The 19127-nt window shown below is 53.9% G+C and overlaps 1 protein-coding gene across 1 annotated transcript in view; it reads right to left on the minus strand.

Moving 5' to 3' along the window:
• The window catches only part of LOC119951033 (alpha-2-macroglobulin-like), a 226915-nt gene that overhangs the window by 99323 nt on the left and 108465 nt on the right, over positions 1–19127 (minus strand). The window contains exons 19-20 of the mRNA XM_038774067.1: positions 18757–18905; positions 17242–17388 (exon numbers count right to left, since the gene is read on the minus strand). Coding sequence (XP_038629995.1) covers positions 17242–17388; positions 18757–18905 — 296 coding nt within the window. The remainder of the gene's footprint in view (positions 1–17241; positions 17389–18756; positions 18906–19127) is intronic.

Genomic DNA, 19127 nt, shown 5'->3' on the forward strand with positions numbered 1-19127 from the left:
AGAATTTTACCATTAGCCAAATATTCCGCATTCCTGTTATTCTTTCCAAAGTGAATCACCTCACACTTCTCCACATTAAACTCCATTTGCCACCTCTCAGCCCAGCTCCGCAGCTTATCTATGTCCCTCTGTAACCTGCAACATCCTTCCGCACTGTCTACAACTCCACCGACTTTAGTGTCGTCTGCAAATTTACTCACCCATCCTTCTGCGCCCTCCTCTAGGTCATTTATAAAAATGACAAACAGCAACGGCCCCAGAACAGATCCTTGTGGTACGCCACTCGTAACTGAACTCCATTCTGAACATTTCCCATCAACTACCACTCTCTGTCTTCTTTCAACTAGCCAATTTCTGATCCACATCTCTAAATCACCCTCAATCCCCAGCCTCCGTATTTTCTGCAATAGCCGACCGTGGGGAACCTTATCAAACGCTTTACTGAAATCCATATACACCACATCAACTGCTCTACCCTCGTCTACCTGTTCAGTCACCTTCTCAAAGAACTCGATAAGGTTTGTGAGGCATGACCTACCCTTCACAAAACCATGCTGACTATCCCTAATCATATTATTTCTATCTAGATGATTATAAATCGTATCTTTTATAATCCTCTCCAAGACTTTACCCACCACAGACGTTAGGCTCACCGGCCTATAGTTACCGGGGTTATCTCTACTCCCCTTCTTGAACAAAGGGACCACATTTGCTATCCTCCAGTCCTCTGGCACTATTCCTGTAGCCAATGATGACCTAAAAATCAAAGCCAAAGGCTCAGCAATCTCTTCCCTGGCTTCCCAGAGAATCCTAGGATAAATCCCATCCGGCCCCGGGGACTTATCTATTTTCACCTTGTCCAGAATTGCCAACACTTCTTCCCTACGCACCTCAATGCCATCTATTCTTATAGCCTGGGTCTCAGCATTCTCCTCCACAATATTATCTTTTTCTTGAGTGAATACTGACGAAAAGTATTCATTTAGTATCTCGCTTATCTCCTCAGCCTCCACACACAACTTCCCACCACTGTCCTTGACTGGCCCTACTCTTACCCTAGTCATTCTTTTATTCCTGACATACCTATAGAAAGCTTTTGGGTTTTCCTTGATCCTACCTGCCAAAGACTTCTCATGTCCCCTCCTTGCTCGTCTCAGCTCTCTCTTTAGATCCTTCCTCGCTTCCTTGTAACTATCAAGCGCCCCAACTGAAACTTCACGCCTCATCTTCACATAGGCCTCCTTCTTCCTCTTAACAAGAGATTCCACTTCTTTGGTAAACCACGGTTCCCTCGCTCGACCCCTTCCTCCCTGCCTGACTGGTACGTACTTATCAAGAACATGCAATAGCTGTTCCTTGAACAAGCTCCACATATCCAGTGTGCCCAACCCTTGCAGCCTACTTCTCCAACCAACACATCCTAAGTCATGTCTAATGGCATCATAATTGCCCTTCCCCCAGCTATAACTCTTGCTCTGCGGGGTATACTTATCCCTTTCCATCACTAACGTAAAGGTCACCGAATTGTGGTCACTGTCTCCAAAGTGTTCACCTACCTCAGATCTAACACCTGGCCTGGTTCATTACCCAAAACCAAATCCAAAGTGGCCTCACCTCTTGTTGGCCTGTCAACATATTGTGTCAGACAACCCTCCTGCACACATTGTACAAAGAACGACCCATCCAATGTACTCGAACTATATCTTTTCCAGTCAATATTAGGAAAGTTAAAGTCTCCCATAACAACTACCCTGTTACTTTCGCTCTTTTCCAGAATCATCTTCGCCATCCTTTCCTCTACATCTCTAGAACTATTAGGTGGCCTATAGAAAACTCCCAACAGGGTGACCTCTCCTTTCCTATTTCTAACCTCAGCCCATACTACCTCGGAAGAAGAGTCCCCATCTTGCATCCTTTCTACCACCGTAATACTGTCCTTGACTAGCAGCGCCACACCTCCCCCTCTTTTGCCCCCTTCTCTGACCTTACTAAAGCACCTAAACCCCGGAACCTGCAACAACCATTCCTGTCCCTGCTCTATCCATGTCTCTGAAATGGCCACAACATCGAAGTCCCAGGTACCAACCCATGCTGCCAGTTCCCCTACCTTATTTCGTATACTCCTGGCATTGAAATAGACACACTTCAAACCACAGACCTGAACACTGCCGCCCTCCTGCGAAGTCAAAACTGTGCTCCTGACCTCTCTACTCTCAATCTCTCGCACCCCAAAACTACAATCCAGGTTCCCATGCCCCTGCTGAATTAGTTTAAACCCCCCCAAAGAGTACTAACAACAAATCTCCCCCCCAGGATATTGGTGCCCCTCAGGTTCAGATGTAGACCATCCTGTCTATAGAGGTCCCACCTTCCCCAGAAAGAGCCCCAGTTATCCAGAAATCTGAATCCCTCCCGCCTGCACCATCCCTGTAGCCACATGTTTAATTGCTCTCTCTCCCTATTCCTCATCTCACTATCACGTGGCACGGGCAACAACCCAGAGATAACAACTCTGTTTGTTCTCGCTCTGAGCTTCCATCCTAGCTCCCTAAAGGCCTGCCTGACATCCTTGTCCCCTTTCCTACCTATGTCGTTAGTGCCAATGTGGACTACGACTTGGGGCTGCTCCCCCTCCCCCTTAAGGACCCGGAAAACACGATCCGAGACATCACGTACCCTTGCACCTGGGAGGCAACATACCAAACGTGAGTCTCTCTCGCTCCCACAAAATCTCCTATCTGTGCCCCTGACTATTGAGTCCCCAATTACTAATGTTCTACTCCTTTCCCCCCTTCCCTTCTGAGCAACAGGGACAGACTCCGTGCCAGAGGCCCGTACCCCATGGCTTACCCCTGGTAAGTCGTCCCCCCCACAAGTATCCAAAACGGTATACTTGTTACTCAGGGGAACGACCGCAGGGGGTCCCTGCACTGACTGCTTCTTCCCAGTCCCTCTTACAGTTACCCATCTATCTCCAGTCTTTGGTGTAACTACTTCCCTGAAGCTCCTATCTATGACCCCCTCTGCCTCCCGAATGATCCGAAGTTCATCCAGCTCAAGCTCCAGGTCCCTAACACGGTTTTTGAGGAGCTGGAGTTGGGTGCACTTCCCACAGATGAAATCAGCAGGGACACTGACGGCTTCCCTCACCTCAAATATTCTGCAGGAGGAGCATTGTACTGCCTTCCCTGACATCCCCTCTAGATTAAAAAAAAACAAGAAAAAGAAAGGAAGAGCTTACCTGATATTACCTCAAACCCTGATCCCGCTGAAAGGTAAGCAAATTTAAAGGCACTCACTCACCTTCACGACAGGCCCCTGCTCCCGCTTCCCAACCACCGTAGGGTGGGAAACACTCACAAAGTGTTTCGGGTTTAACTGTCACTTGCCAACAGCCCCTCCACAAACCACCTTCAACTTAGGCTGACCGCACTGCACGTATGCAAATTTCCCCAGAACAGCTGATCAGTAGCTCTGCTCTGCTGGTTGCTTGCCTTTACTCAAACTCCTTGGGTCTTCTTCGCAGGTTCACCTTCAACTTAGGCTGACCGCACTGCACGTATGCAAATTTCCCCAGAACAGCTGATCAGTAGCTCTGCTCTGCTGCCCTCTGCTGGTTGCTTGCCTTTACTCAAACTCCTTGGGTCTTCTTCGCAGGTTCACCTTCAACTTAGGCTGACCGCACTGCACGTATGCAAATTTCCCCAGAACAGCTGATCAGTAGCTCTGCTCTGCTGCCCTCTGCTGGTTGCTTGCCTTTACTCAAACTCCTTGGGTCTTCTTCGCAGGTTCACCTTCAACTTAGGCTGACCGCACTGCACGTATGCAAATTTCCCCAGAACAGCTGATCAGTTAGCAGTTTCAAATTCCTAGGGGTGCACATCTCCAAAAATCTGTCCTGGTCCACTCACGTCGACGCTATCACCAAGAAAGCACAACAGCGCCTATACTTCCTCAGGAAATTAAGGAAATTCGGCATGTCCACATTAACCCTTACCAACTTTTACAGATGCAGTATAGAAAGCATCCTATCGGGCTGCATCACAGCCTGGTATGGCAACTGCTCGGCCCAGGACCGCAAGGAACTTCAGAGGGTCGTGAATACCGCCCAGTCCATCGCACAAACCTGCCTCCCATCCATTGATTCCATCTACACCTCCCGCTGCCGGGGGAAAGCGGGCAGCATAATCAAGGATCCCTCCCACCCGGCTTCCTCACTTTTCCAACTTCTTCCATCGGGCAGGAGATACAGAAGTCTGAGAACACGCACGAACAGACTCAAAAACAGCTTCTTCTCCACTGTCACCAGACTCCTAAACTACCCTCTTATTGACTGACCTCATTAACACTACACCCCGATATGCTTCATCCGATGCCAATGCTTATGTAGTTACATTGTATATCTTGTGTTGCCCTATTATGTATTCTCATGTATTTTCTTGAATTTTCTTGAATTTTGTTTAATTCCCTTTTCTTCCATGTACTGAATGATCTGTTGAGCTGCTTGCAGGAAAATACTTTTCACTGTACCTCGGTACACGTGACAATAAACCAATCCAATCCAATCCAATCTCACTGTCGCCATAACTTTCTACCTTGCTCACTCTCTCTCTCGCTCTCTCCCTTGCTCACTCTGCCTCACTCTCTCTCTCACTCACTCGCTCACTCTGTCTCAGTGTCTACTTCGCTCACTCTCTGTCTCACTCTCTCCCTCAATCACTCTCAATCTCACTCTCTCCCTCGCTCACTCTCTCCCTCGCTCGCTCGCTCCCTCGCTCACTCTCTGTCTCACTGCCTCCTTCGCTCACTCTCTGTCTCACTCTCTCCCTCGCTCACTCTCTGTCTCACCCTCTGCCTCGCTCACTCTGTCTCACTCTCTCCCTCGCTCACTCTCTGTCTCATTCTCTCCCTCGCTCACTCTCTGTCTCACTCTCTCCCTCACTCACCCTCTCTCTCCCTCGCTCACTCGCTGTCTCACTCTCTCCCTCATTCACTCTCTCTCACTCTCTCTTTCCCTCGCTCACTCTCTCCCTCGCTCACTCTCTCCCTCACTCACTCTCTCGCTCACTCTCTCCCTCACTTACTCTCTCCCTCACACTCTCCCTCACTCTCTATGTCTCATTCTCTCCCTCGCTCACTCTCTGTCTGACTCTCTCCCACGCTCACTCTGTCTCACTCTCTCCCTCGCTAACTCTCTGTCTCACTCTCTCCCTCATTTACTCTCTCCCTCGCTCACTCTCTCCCTCATTCACTCTGTCTCACTCTCTCCCTCGCTCACTCTCTCCCTCACTCACTCTTTGGCTCACTCTCTCCCTCGCTCACTCTCTGTTTCACTCTCTCCCTGGCTCACTCTCTGTCTCACTCTCTCCCACGCTCACTCTCTGTCTCACTCTCTCCCTCATTCACTCTGTCTCACTCTCTCCCTCACTCACTCTCTGTTTCACTCTCTCCCTCGCTCACTCTCGGTCTCACTCTCTCAGTCATTTACTCTCTCCCTCGCTCACTCTCTCCCTCATTCACTCTGTCTCACTCTCTCCCTCGCTCAATCTCTGCCTCACTCTCTCCCTCGCTCACTCTGTCTCACTCTCTCCCTCGCTCACTTTCTCACTCGCGCTCTCCCATGCTCTCTCTGCTTTGCTTTCTCCCTCGCTCACTCGCTGTCTCACTCTCTCCCTCACTCACTCTTTGGCTCACTCTCTCCCTCGCTCACTCTCTGTCTCACTCTCTCCCTCGCTCACTCGCTGTCTCACTCTCTCCCTCACTCACTCTCTGTCTCACTCTCTCCCTCGCTCACTCGCTGTCTCACTCTCTCCCTCACTCACTCTTTGGCTCACTCTCTCCCACGCTCACTCTCTGTCTCACTCTCTCCCTCGCTCACTCTCTGTCTCACTCTCTCCCTCGCTCACTCACTGTCTCACTCTTCCTCGCTCACTCTGACTCAGTCTCTCCCTCTCACTCTCTCCCTTGCTCACTCTCTCCCTCACTCATTCTCTCCCTCACTCTCTCCCTTTCTGTCTCACTCTCTCCCTCGCTCACTCTCTGTCTCACTCTCTCCCTCGCTCACTCGCTGTCTCACTCTCTCCCTCGCTCATTCTCTGTCTCACTCTCTCCCTCGCTCACTCGCTGTCTCACTCTCTCCCTCGCTCACTCTCTGCTTTGCTTCTCCTTCACTCACTCTGCTGCTTTTTCTCCCTCGCTCAATCTCTGCCTCAATTTCTCTGTCGCTAACTCTCTGCAGCACTTTGTCCCCCACTCACTCTGTCTCGCTCTTTCCGTCGCTCACTCTGTGTTTCAGGGAGCTTGTTTAGCACAGGGCTAAAGTGCTGGCTTTTAAAGCCGACCAAGGCAGGCCAGCAGCGCGGGTTCAATTCCCGTACCAGCCTCCCCGAAGGGAGGGGCTTTTCACAGTAACTTTATGTGATGATCGGTATTTACCTTTAATACCTTGCCCCTTTAAGAGGCTTGGAACCCTGGGGGACTCCGCATCCGGCTACGCCCCCTGGAAACAGGATACAAGCTGAGACTCCATTTTGCGAGCACACTTCTCTTGGATGCTGTCCTGTTCTCTGTTTATTAAAGCCTTTGATTACTCACCTCGCTTTCGCGTCGTAATTGAGAGTGCCTCAATTTAATAAACAGAGAACACATCAAGATGGACAGCGCTCTGAAACCAGAGAAACTCAACCTGGACGGCAGGCCGCCGGAAACCCCGGAAAATTTTAAACATTGGCTCCGGTGCTTCGAGGACTATCTGGACTCCTCACCGTCTGATGTCGACAGCGCTCGCAAGCTGTGCTTACTACATGGCGGGTGAGCCACTGACTCTCCACCTATACGTACGATATTAAATATCGCCCGGGGAAGGTCAACGAGCCCCCAGATGCCCTGTCTCGCGGCACGTGCGCCAACGCGCAATTGGACCGCCTGAGAGCCATCCACGATGACCTCTGCCACCCGGGGGTCACCCGGCTTGCCCACTTCATCAAGTCCCACAACCTACCCTACTCCACAGGAGAGGTCAAGGCCATGACTAAGGCATGCCAGATCTGTGCGGAATGCAAACCGCAATTCTATCGACCAGACAAGGCCTGCCTGATAAAGGCCTCTGGGCCCTTTGAGCGACTAAGCGTGGACTTCAAAGGGCCTCTCCCATCCAACAACCGCAACATCTATTTCCTCACCGTCATCGACGAATTCTCCCGCTTCCATTTTGCTGTCCCCTGCCCCGATACTACCTCGGCCTCCGTGACCAAGGCACTGCGCAGCATCTTCACTCTGTTTGGTTTCCCCGCTTACATTCACAGCGACCGGGGTATATCGTTCATGAGCGATGAGCTGCGTCGGTACCTGCTCAGCAAGGGCATCGCTTCGAGCAGGATGACGAGCTATAACCCGCGGGGAAACGGGCAAGTGGAGAGGGAGAACGCGACAGTTTTGGAAGGCTGTCCTCCTAGCCCTACGGTCAAGGAGTCTCCCGATCGCCCGCTGGCAGGAGGTCCTACCCGATGCCCTGCACTCCATTAGGTCGCTCCTCTGTACGGCCACGAACGAGACCCCTCACAATTGTTTGTTTGTCTTCCCCAGGAAGTCCACCTCTGGGGTCTCGCTTCCACCCTGGCTGACGACTCCGGATCCAGTCCTACTCCGGAGGCACGTGAGGAGCCATAAAACGGATCCCATAGTCGAGAGGGTCCACCTGCTGCACGCAAACCCTCAATATGCCTACGTCGAGCACCACCCGACGTTAGGCAGGATACTATATCCCTGCGAGACTTGGCACCCGCTGGCTCTCCCACTGACCCCACCGACCCCGACTTTTTCCCCACCGCCCCCCCCCCACCCCCTCTACCGACGCTCCCGGCCCCGCACCGACCGCCGACTCCGACAGCGCCCCCCATAGCGCCCCCTGCCCCCCAGCCGGCACCGGCACTGACCACCCTAATCACTCCTGATACCCGCCCCTCTCCAAGGCGGGCAAAGGTTCAGTCAACCGTGCTCCCGGATAGACCACCATCGGAACCGACCGCATCCACGGCGCCACCACCGGAGCAGCGAAAGTCAGCACGGACTATCAGACCACCACAAAGACTGAACTTAGAATTTAAAACACTTCCCGATGGATTATGTGTTTTTTTTTAAACAGGGGGTGAATGTGATGATCGGTATTTACCTTTAATACCTTGCCCCTTTAAGAGGCTTGGAACCCTGGGGGACTCCGCCTCTGGCTACGCCCCCTGGAAACAGGATATAAGCTGAGACTCCATTTTGCGAGCACACTTCACTTGGATGCTGTCCTGTTCTCTGTTTATTAAAGCCTTTGATTACTGACCTCGCTTTCGCGTCGTAATTGAGAGTGCCTCACTTCATTCGCCTACTTGTGACAATAAGCAATTTTCCTCTGGGCACGATTTAACGAAACAGTTTCTAAATGTGGTAGCGAGTGGGAACTGCCGCCCAGCTTTACGATGCTCAGCCCAATATGAATATGACCCCTTTGGCACTTTCTTCCGCTATGCTGTCCCAGGACCTGGAGGTCCTAGACTTCTAACACCCCACCCGTGCCCCCTCCCCCGGCACACCCCGGCAGGTGATGGTTGTGAGCGAGCACTCAGTAGACAGGGGGTCAGAATATGGCATTGAATGAGCACCAGTGCTCAGCTCTCTGTGGGTTATCATCACCCCCCAGGGGGGGGGAAGGGGAAGGTGAAGGGGTGTGGGAGCGGCACTCGGAGGGTGGGAAAGGCAGAGGGATGGGGGGGGGCAAGGGGCAGGAAGGGAGGGCATTTAGGGAGAGGGTAAATAATGGACAAGTCCAGCCTCAGTGAAGCAGATGAGGATGAAGGTGTGGTGGTATAACCACTGTAGATATGTGTACTTGCAGTAGGGGGATGTATGGCTGTACCTGTAATACAGGTTCCTCTGGTAAGCCCCTGCCGGCTAGCTCCGCCCACAGGGTGCTTGTGTATAAATATGCGTGTGAGTCACTGAGATCCTATTCTACAGCTGCCGCCGGAGGAATAGCATCACACAGCAATAAAGCCTTGATTGTACTTGTCTCGAGTCTTTGTGTGCAATTGTTAGCGCCTCTGAAGGCCCCTCTGGCCCTCCGGGGCTGCCGAACCCGCATCAGTCTATTCTGTACTCCATCCTCTGGCTGGTCCTGCGGGTCCTCCAGCTCCTCTTGGTCCAGTGCATCCTCCTTCTCCTCCTTGGAGGTGGTCACATAATCCTCCCCCTCCATCTCCGGCACATTGCCTCGCTGCTGTGCCAGGTTGTGCAGGACAAAGCAGGCAACCCTCTGGGGGTGGGGTATATTCCAAGGCACCACCAGAGCCGTCGAAGCATCGGAACTTCATTTTGAGGACTGAGATGCACCGCACAATTACAGCCTGGGTGGCCTCATGGGCCTCTTTGTATTGGATCTCTGTCTCTGTCACTGGCCTCCGTACCGGTGTCATTAACCAGGTCTTCAGCGGCACACCTTGACCCCCAAGAGCCAATTGGCCATCCTGGGGCGCTCCTTGAAGAGGCCGGGGATGTCCGAGTGCCCCAGGACGTAGCTGTCGTGCACACTCCCCAGGAAGCGACCACCTTGCATGATCTTCATGTGGTGGTCGCACATGAGCTGGATGCTTAGGGAGTGGAACCCCTTCCTATTAATGAAGGGCACTCTCTGACGGCCTGGTGTTCGCAAGGCGACATGTGTGTGTGGTGAATGTATAGTACTAGTAATTCACTAGTGTATTAGTATCATGTTCTGCCATTGTGTTACAGCTATGTTATGTTGTTGACCTTGTGGGCTCCACCTATGGGCCATTGTGTGGCTTCACCCACAGGGGGATACGTTGGGGACTGTACGGGCTCCGCCCATGGCTCCTCCCCTTGAAAGGAAGTATAAAGAGCAGGTGACCCGTAGGCAGTCCGCAGTATTGTACCAGTCGCAGGCAGGCACTGTTCTAAGCTGATTAAAACCTGGCTTTACATCTCCTCGAGTCTTTGAGTGAATTGATGGTCGCATCAATTTAATCAGCTTAAACACAACTATGGGATAAGCCCTCAAACCTGATCGACTGGAACTCAATCTGCAAGCTGTGGAGGCAAAATAAATTTTTTGGCACTGGCCTTGATGCTTCAAGGCCTATCTCGCTGCCTCATCCACACCGTCCGTCACCGATGAACAGAAGCTGAGCCTCCTCCACGCACGGGTAAGCCATCGCATTTCTGTTCAGCTCGACGAGGCCTCCTCCTACACAGACGCCCTTGCGATGCTCGAACGCCTATACGTACGGCCCGTGAACGAGGTCTACGCGCGACACATCTTCACCACTCGCCGCCAGCGTCCCGGGGAGTCGCTAGATGACGACCTATGCAACCTCAAAGCCCTCGCACGCAACTGTAATTACCAAGCCGTTACGGCCACTCAGCACTTGGAACTCACCGTCCAAGACGTCTACGTGGCGGGAGTCTAGTTGAATTATGTGAGACAGCACCTGTTCGATAACGTTAGCCACCTCTCTGGAGGTTGCGTTTCAGAACCTTACTGTGTTCCCGGCTTACAATGCAACCCCCTTGTGGACCCCCGACCAAGGCTACCCCAGGCCTGTGCCGCGCTGCCGTCCGCCCATCATGGGGGGTCTACCCTGCTATTTTTGCGGCCAATCTCAACACCCCCGACAGCGCTACCCGGCCCGCAGCGCGAACTGCAGCAGCTGCAGGAGAAAAGGACATTTCACCAAAGTCTGCCTGACCAGATCTAAGAACTCGAACTCCGATCCTCAGACTCACAGGCCCGCAGACCCCGCAGTGTGACAGCGTGTCTGCCGACTCTGCCCCCTGCAGACGTGTCATCAGCCTCGTGTGCTATCAGTGGGGGCGGCCATCTTCCAGCCCTCACAGCACATGCGACGCACGGGGCACGCCATCTTGGCCACCCTCCCCCACGCGGCCAGCCACGTGCGATCCATGGGGGCCGCCATCTTCCTCACCGCCCGCCACGCTCGACCAACTGGGGGCCGCCATCTTGGCCGCAATCTGCTACGCCACTTGACGCGTATGATCAATATGGACAGTCATCGCAGAGCCACCCCAGCACCTCCAACCACGCCGCCGGCTACCCGCAGCTCAGTGCGGTCACCCTGGACCAGTCGCGACCCGAGCACCTCCGGACCTCCAAGATGGCCATCTGGGTTAACGGGCACGAGACGCCTTGCCTCTTCAACTCCGGGAGCACGGAGAGCTTCATTCACCCGGACATGGTAAGACGCTGCTCGCTCCCAATTTTCCCGGCGCAACAAACTATCTCCCTCGCCTCTGGGTCGCACTCGGTGCAGATCCAAGGGTGCACTACTGCAACCCTAGCAATACAGGGCTCTGAGTACGCTAACTTTAAATTATATGTGTTCCCAGACCTCTGCGCTCCTTTCCTATTGGGACTCGATTTCCAATGTAACCTCAGGAGCCTAACCCTGAAGATCGGGGGAGCCCCTGCCCCCACTCACCATATGCAGCCTCGCAACCCTAAAAGTAGACCCTCCTCCTCTCTTTGCAAACCTCACCGCCATCTGCACACCAGTCGCCACCAGAAGCAGGCAGTATAGCATGCAGGCAGGACATTCATTAGGTCCGAGGTCCAGCGTCTCTTGTGGGAGGGAGTCATCGAGGCCAGCAATAGCCCCTGGAGAGCTCAGGTGGTGGTCGTCAAGACCGGGGAAAAGTTCCGGATGGTGGTTGATTACAGCCAAACTATAAACTGGTTCATGCACCTCGATGCGTACCCCCTCCCCAGAATTGCAGACATGGTTAACTAGATCGCGCACTACCGGGTGTTCTCCATGGTGGATCTGAAGTCTGCATATCACCCGCTCCCGAATCCGCCCGTGGACGGCTTTTTGAGGCAGATGGCCGCCTTTTCCATTTCCTCCGGGTCCCCCTTTGGCGTCACTAATGGGGTCTCGGTGTTCCAAAGAGCAATGGACCAAATGGTGGACCAGTACAGGCTGCGGGCCACATTTCCGTACTTGGACAATGTCACCATCTGCGGCCATGATCAGCAAGACCACGACGCCAACCTCCACCGATTTCTCCAAACCACAATCTCACCTTCAACAAGGAGAAATGCGTTTTCCGCACAACCAGACTAGCCATCCTTGGCTACGTTGTGGAGAACGGGGTCCTAGGGCTGGACCCTGACCGTATGCGCCCCCTCCTGCAACTCCCTCTCCCTTACTGTCCCAAGGCCCTGAAGAGGTGCCTTAGGTTCTTTTCATATTACACCCAGTAGGTCCTCAATTATGCGGACAAAGCCCGCCCACTAATTAAGGCCACCATCTTTCCACTGGAAACTGAGGCCCACCAGGCCTTCAACTGCATCAAGAAGGACATCGCCAAAGCCATCCCCTTCCAGATGGAGAGCGACGCATTAGAGGTCGCTCTCGCCGCCACCCTCAACCAAGCAGGCAGACCGGTAGCGTTCTTTTCGCGCACCCTCACCACCTCTGAATTTCAACACTCCTCAGTCAAAAAAGAAGCCCAAGCCATCGTGGAAGCCGTGCGGCACTGGAGGCACTACCTCGCTGGTAGGAGGTTTACCCTCGTCACTGACTAGCGATCGGTAGCCTTCATGTTCGACAATACGCAGCGGGGCAAAATCAAGAACTAATCAGATCTTGAGGTGGAGGATTGCACTCTCCACCCATAACTACGATATAGTATATCGTCCTGGGAAGCTCAACGAGCCCCCAGATGCCCTGTCCCGCGGCACAAAGGGCCAGCACGCAAGATGACCGACTACGGACTATCCACGATGACCTCTTCCACCCGGGGGTCACCCGGCTCGTCCATTATATCAAGGCCCGCAACCTACCCTACTCCACCGAGGAGGTCAGAGCTGTAACCAAGGACTGCCAAATCTGTGCAGAGTGTAAACCGCACTTCTATCGACCAGATAAGGCCCACCTGGTAAAGGCAACCCGGCCCTTTGAAAGGCTCAGTATCGATTTCAAAGGGCCCCTCCCCTCCAATAACCACAATACATATTTCCTCAACATCATAGATGAGTTCTCCCGCTTCCCATTTGCAATCCCCTGCCTAAATTTGACCACGTCCACTGTCATTAAAACCCTACGTAGTGTCTTCACCCTGTTTGGTTTCCCCATGTACGTTCACAGTGACCAAGGCTTGTCGTTCATGAGCGACGAACTGCGTCAGGACCTGCTCAGTAAGGGCATTGCCTCGAGCAGGACTACCAGTTATAACCCCAGGGGAAAAGGGCAGGTGGAGAGGGAGAACACGACGGTCTGGAAGACTGTCCTATTGACACTGCGGTCCAGGAATCTCCCAGTTTCTCATTGGCAGGAGGTCCTCCCCGATAGGCTCCACTCTATCAGGTCCCTCCTTTGCACAGCCACGAACGAGACTCCTCATGACCGCTTGTTTGTTTTCCCCAGGGGAGCTACCTCAGGGGCCTCGCTTCCGTCCTGGCTGAAGACACCGGGACCAGTCCTCCTCAGAAAACACATCAGGAGCCATAAGACCGACCCTCTGGTAGAGAGGATCCAGCTCCTGCATTCCAACCCCCAGTATGCTTATGTCGAACACCCCGATGGCCGACAAGATACCGTCTCCCTGCAGGACCTGGCGCCCGCAGGCTCCACCACCACCTCAGCCCCCCCCCCCACTATATCCCGCCCAACCTACCATGTCCAGCGCCCCCACCCCTCTTGGCTCCTGCGCTGTCTCCCGCCCGCCACATCAGTCCACAGGAATGAAGCTCCAGAAGAGTCGCTCCCGAAGCCCACGCCTGTGCCCGCGCCGTCCCCACGTCCGATGCCAGCACGGATGAGCCCGACACCCGGACCAGCAGCAACACCAGAGCTTCGGCGATCGCAACGCACAATCCATGAGCCGGACCGGCTGAAATTATGAGCCGGTCATCCCCGCCGGACTTCATTTTTTTTAACAGGGGGTGAATGTGGTGAATGTATTAGTAATTCACCAGTGTATTAGTATCATGTTCTGCCATTGTGTTACAGCTATGTTACGTTGTTGACCTTATAGGCTCCACCTATGGGCCATTGTGTGGCTTCACCCACAGGGGGATATATTGGGGCATTTTTGGGCTCCGCCCATGGCTCCTCCCCTTGAAAGGAAGTATAAAGAGCAGTTGACCTGTAGGCGGTCCACAGAATTGTACCAGCCGCAGGCAGGCACTGTTCTAAGCTGATTAAAATCTCGGTTTACTTCTCCTCGTGTCTTTGAGTGAATTGATGGTCACATCAGCGTGCCATTGATTACCCTCTGGATCTGGGGAATTCCAGCGATGTTGGAGAATCCTGCTGCCCGGGCATCTTGTTGGGCCTGGTCCATATTAAAGTTTAAAGAGTTCTTTGCCCAGGCACACAGGGCGTCCGTGACCTTATTTGTGGGCTTGTGAAATACCATACAAGTCCCAGTCAAACCCTTGAATGATCCTTAGGCGTAGGAGGTCAGAGAGCGGGTGTCCTCCTCCTCCTCCATGTGGTGTCGAGGACATGGCACAGGTGTTGCACCATCCTCTTGTTGAGGCAGAACCAGTTGCTACACACGTTGTCCGTCATATTTTCGAACGACCAACGATGGGTAATGGTAATATCTCCGGTTCTGGGGCCCAGTCCCTGGGTGTTTGGATGTTGGCAGCTACGTCCAGGGTGTTGCTTCCTGCAGTGCTCAGGCACAGTGTCTAGGCATCACGGTCTGATTGGGATGTTAGGCAATAACTCCCACATGCTACATGGCATGCCCACCCTCAGGAATCAACCTGGAAAATGTGAAGTGCTCACTTAACTACGATTGCCAATTCCCAATTTGCAATAGCCTTCAGTCGCACGGCCAGAGGCCTCCATGGTCAGTGGAACGGTGGTCGGTGGTGCAGTGGGTGCTGGGGTTGCCCCGGAACGGGACCATGCGGCGCAGGAGTTGGCATGGTGGACCAGCAGGCGCTGAGACTACACCCCCCTACCCCGTTGCCAGTCGCAGTCACCCCTCCTGCTGCGGGCCCCACACCAATGGGGACCACCCGACCGAAGCAGGCCACCGGGGGCTCTCCTAATCCCCTCTCGAGCACCAGGGCAGCAACCCCAGTGCCCTCGGTATCTTTGCCTGTGAGTGAAGGTGGCTACTCACCTCCTCGGGTCCCAGCAGCAGCCCTTCCGCCAGCTTCACGTTTTTAATAAGGATTACTCATTGGCGCTCGCGTGGACCATTGCTGGGGAGGGGTTAGATCACAGGAGGCCATAGATAGGGAGTTTCTCCCGTTAATTGTATGGAGATTGGGCTTAAGTGGCAATTATTGGTTTCTTGCCATGGAATCCTGATTTCACCAATGGGAGTAGGCCGGTGAGATCACAAACGATCGTCGCCTGATTTCACCAATGGGAGTAGGCCGGTGAGATCACAAACCGATCGTCGCCTGATTTCACCAATGGGAGTAGGCCGGTGAGATCCAAACCGATCGTTGCCTGGCACGTTTCTCGTTTCTGCCACTTCCAGGATTTTACGGCCTCGTTATGCTCGCGCTAAAACGCAACGTGGCCATTAAATTGCTTTCTCTATGACGCTTTCTCCCTCGCTCACTCTCTGTCTCGCTCACTTTCTGGCTCGCTTTCTCACTCTCCATCTCTCAATCTCTCTCTCTGACACCCTCTCTCTATCACAGACTGTCTCTCCTCTCTCACTCTTGCCCCCTCACACACAATCTCTCTCTTTCCCTCTCTGTCACTCTCTTTCTGTTTTCCCTCTCTCGCTCCTTCTCTCTGTCGCCTCTCTCTGCCTCTCACTCCCTCTCCCTCGAAATTCCTCTCTCTGCACACACTCTCTCACTCCCCCTCTCTGTCTCACTTTCACTTCTCTCTCTCACTCATTTGCCTCTTTCTCTGTCTCTCCCACACAATGGGCGGGAGTTCACTGTTCCTCGATGCCGATTTCGTAATTGTCAATCGGCGGAGATTTCCTTCTGACGGCCAAATCAGGGCTGCATCGGTTTGACGCAGGTTTTGTGTCCTCCGCCCCCTCCGAAGTGGCAACGTCTCATCGCGCACCGCACGCATTGGAGTGATGTTGGAGCGTCACCTGAAGGCCCTTCCCGATGCTCGCCCGATGGGCGGGGTTCCCGACCGCGCGGGACACGTGTCCGGCGCCAGCATAGTCGGGTGGGAGGCATGCTGCTGGCTGAGTGTGGGGGGGGGGGGGGGGGGGGGGGCTTCTACGAGGGCTGGAGGGACTGGTGGGAGGTGGCCAGGGCGTGCCCGGGGGGCACATCTGGCAGGTCGGTTCCGCACACGGCCAGTGCCATGTTTTGTGGCATGACCACAGTAGGTCGTCGCCGTGCGCATGAGCGGGCCCGCAGACCTGGCTAACCTCCAGGCGTTTATATCGTGGGAGCCGGGAATTTTACTCGGTGCAGCTGCTAGCCCGTCACCAGTTGCAGGTGAGGGGCTAGCGCCAATTTTGCCTTCGTAAAATGCCAGAGTTCCCACACCAGCGTCAGCACTTAGCCTCCAAACGGTGCATCCAGCACCAAATCTTTCTCTCACCTCTTTTCTTCTGTCGCCCTTTTCCTCTCTCTGTCTCTTACTCTCTACCCATTCCTTGCCTCTCTCCGTCACACACTCTCTCACTCTCCCTCTCTCTATGTCTCTCTCAGTCTCTCACTTCTCTCATCTGTTACATAATCTCTTTCTCTCACTTCACCTTTCTGTCATAGTCTCTTTCACGTGGTGTCACAAACGTTTTTACTCTATCTTCCTCTCTCTGCCACACACTCCCTCTCTCTCTAGCTGAATCTCGCTGTTCACACACAGCCTCTCTCTCTTCCTCTGACTGTTCCCCCACTGCAAGACTCACAGTCCACCTGGCTCCTCTCTGTCATACATCTCTCTGCCTCTCTCGCTTCCTCACTCTGTCCACATTCTGCCTCTCTCTGACACACTTTGTCTCTTTGCCATGCTCCCAGTCACACACTCCCTCTCTGACATTCTCTCTCAATCTCTCATTCACAATCTCTCCCTCTCATTCTCTCACTCTTTTTATCTCAAGCTGTATCCCACTCCCTATATCTGTAAAACATTCCCTCTCTATCTCTCTATGTCACACACTCTCTATCTCTCACTCCCTCTCTCTATCTGTTTCTCATCCTCTCCCGCGTTACGATCCCCGATCAGCGTCAGGAATTCCTGATGAATCTCTGGCTGATGAAGTAACAGGAACCTGGAGAAGGAGGGCGAAGTCTCCAATGGCATCGTTCATGGAGACAGGCTCTAACCAGCGGCCCTGACGTCTGCAAAATTCCTGAGGACCTTCCTGAATTCTGTAATGGTAACCAGAGAGGTCGAGGACTGGCAGCAGTGAATAGACCTGCAGATAACGAAGACAGGAAATTGTCAACAGGGTGAAGATCAGAAGATTCATTCCTCACTCGCCTGAGGAGCACACCCCACAGTGAACCCAAACTGCTGGAATATTCAACCAGGAGAGGATTCACACAGCAATCCAAATCCAAGGCAGTCCTCACCATACAGGACCCCCCCCCCCCCCCCTCCCCCAAGCTGATTCACCTCCATCCCTAGCCCAGGGGTCACTGGACAGGGATCAGGAGCAGGAACCCGAGCTTATTCACCCCCCTCCCTAACCCAGGGGTCACTGGACAGGGATCAGTAGCAGGAACCCGGGCTGATTCACCCCCTCCCTAACCCAGGGTCACTTAACAGGGAGCTGGAGCAGGAACCCGGGCTGATTCACCCCCTCCCTAACCCAGGGTCACTGGACAGGGATCAGGAGCAGGAACCCAGGCTGATTCACCCTCTCCCTAACCCAGGGGTCACTGGACAGGGATCAGGAACCCGGGCTGATTCACTCCCTCCCTAACCCAGGGGTCACTGGGCAGGGATCAGGAGCAGGATCAGTAAGGGGCCTCACGGTAGCATGGTGGTTAGCATCAATGCTTCACAGCTCCAGGGTCCCAGGTTCGATTCCCGGCTGGGTCACTGTCTGTGTGGGGTCTGCACGTCCTCCCCGTGTGTGCGTGGGTTTCCTCCGGGTGCTCCGGTTTCCTCCCACAGTCCAAAGATGTGCGGGTTAGGTGGATGGCCATGCTAAATTGCCCGTAGTGTAAGGTTAATGGGGGGATTGTTGGGTTACGGGTATACGGGTTACGTGGGTTTAAGTAGGGTGATCATTGCTCGGCACAACATCGAGGGCCGAAGAGCCTGTTCTGTGCTGTACTGTTCTATGTTCTATGAACCCTGGCTGATTCACCCCCTCCCTAACCCACGGCTCACTGGGCAGGGATCAGGAGAGGAACCCGGGCTGATTCACCCCCTCCTAACCCAGGGGGCACTGGACAGGGATCAGGAGCAGGAACCCAGGCTGATTCACCCCCTCCCGAACCCAGGGGTCACTGGACAGGGATCAGGAGAAAGAACCCAGGCTGATTCACCCCCTCCCGAACCCAGGGGTCACTGGACAGGATCAGGAGCAGGAACCCGGGCTGATTCACCTCCCTCCCTAACGCAGGGGTCACTGACTGGGATCAGGAGCAGGAACCCAGGCTGATTTACCCCCTCCCGAACCCAGGGGTCACTGGACAGGGATCAGGAGCAGGAACCCAGGCTGATTCACCCCCTCTGGGTCACTCCTCTCTGGGTGTGAATAGCTCCCTCAGTTCTAGTCGGGTTGGGTCCTGGGTATATCTCGCCCCCGGAGAGAGTAGCCTCTGTATCTTACACTGTCTCGGGAAAACTCCATCTCAGGTTTGAGGAGTAGGACACTGCGATCGACAACACGTAGTCCACACAGAGAGTCCGGGGCAGCATGAACATCAAGACTGACGTGACTTTTAGGCAGGTCTTCAGCACTGAGAAATGGAGAGACACCTAGAGGGAGAAAGGAGAGAATGGAGATGAGTACAGGAGATAGAGAGAGAGAGCAACAGAGAGAGGGTGGAGAGTGACAGGGAGAGGGAGAGGTGGAGAGTGACAGGGAGAGACAGCAACAGAGAGATAGAAAGAGAGAGAAATACAGAGAGAGGGAGACAGAGAGAGGGAGGACAGAGAGTGGGAGAGAGAGGGAGGGAGATGGAGAGAGAAGGGAAGAGC

Source organism: Scyliorhinus canicula, chromosome 16, assembly GCF_902713615.1.
Source record: "Scyliorhinus canicula chromosome 16, sScyCan1.1, whole genome shotgun sequence".
Taxonomy (NCBI): Eukaryota; Metazoa; Chordata; class Chondrichthyes; order Carcharhiniformes; family Scyliorhinidae; genus Scyliorhinus; species Scyliorhinus canicula.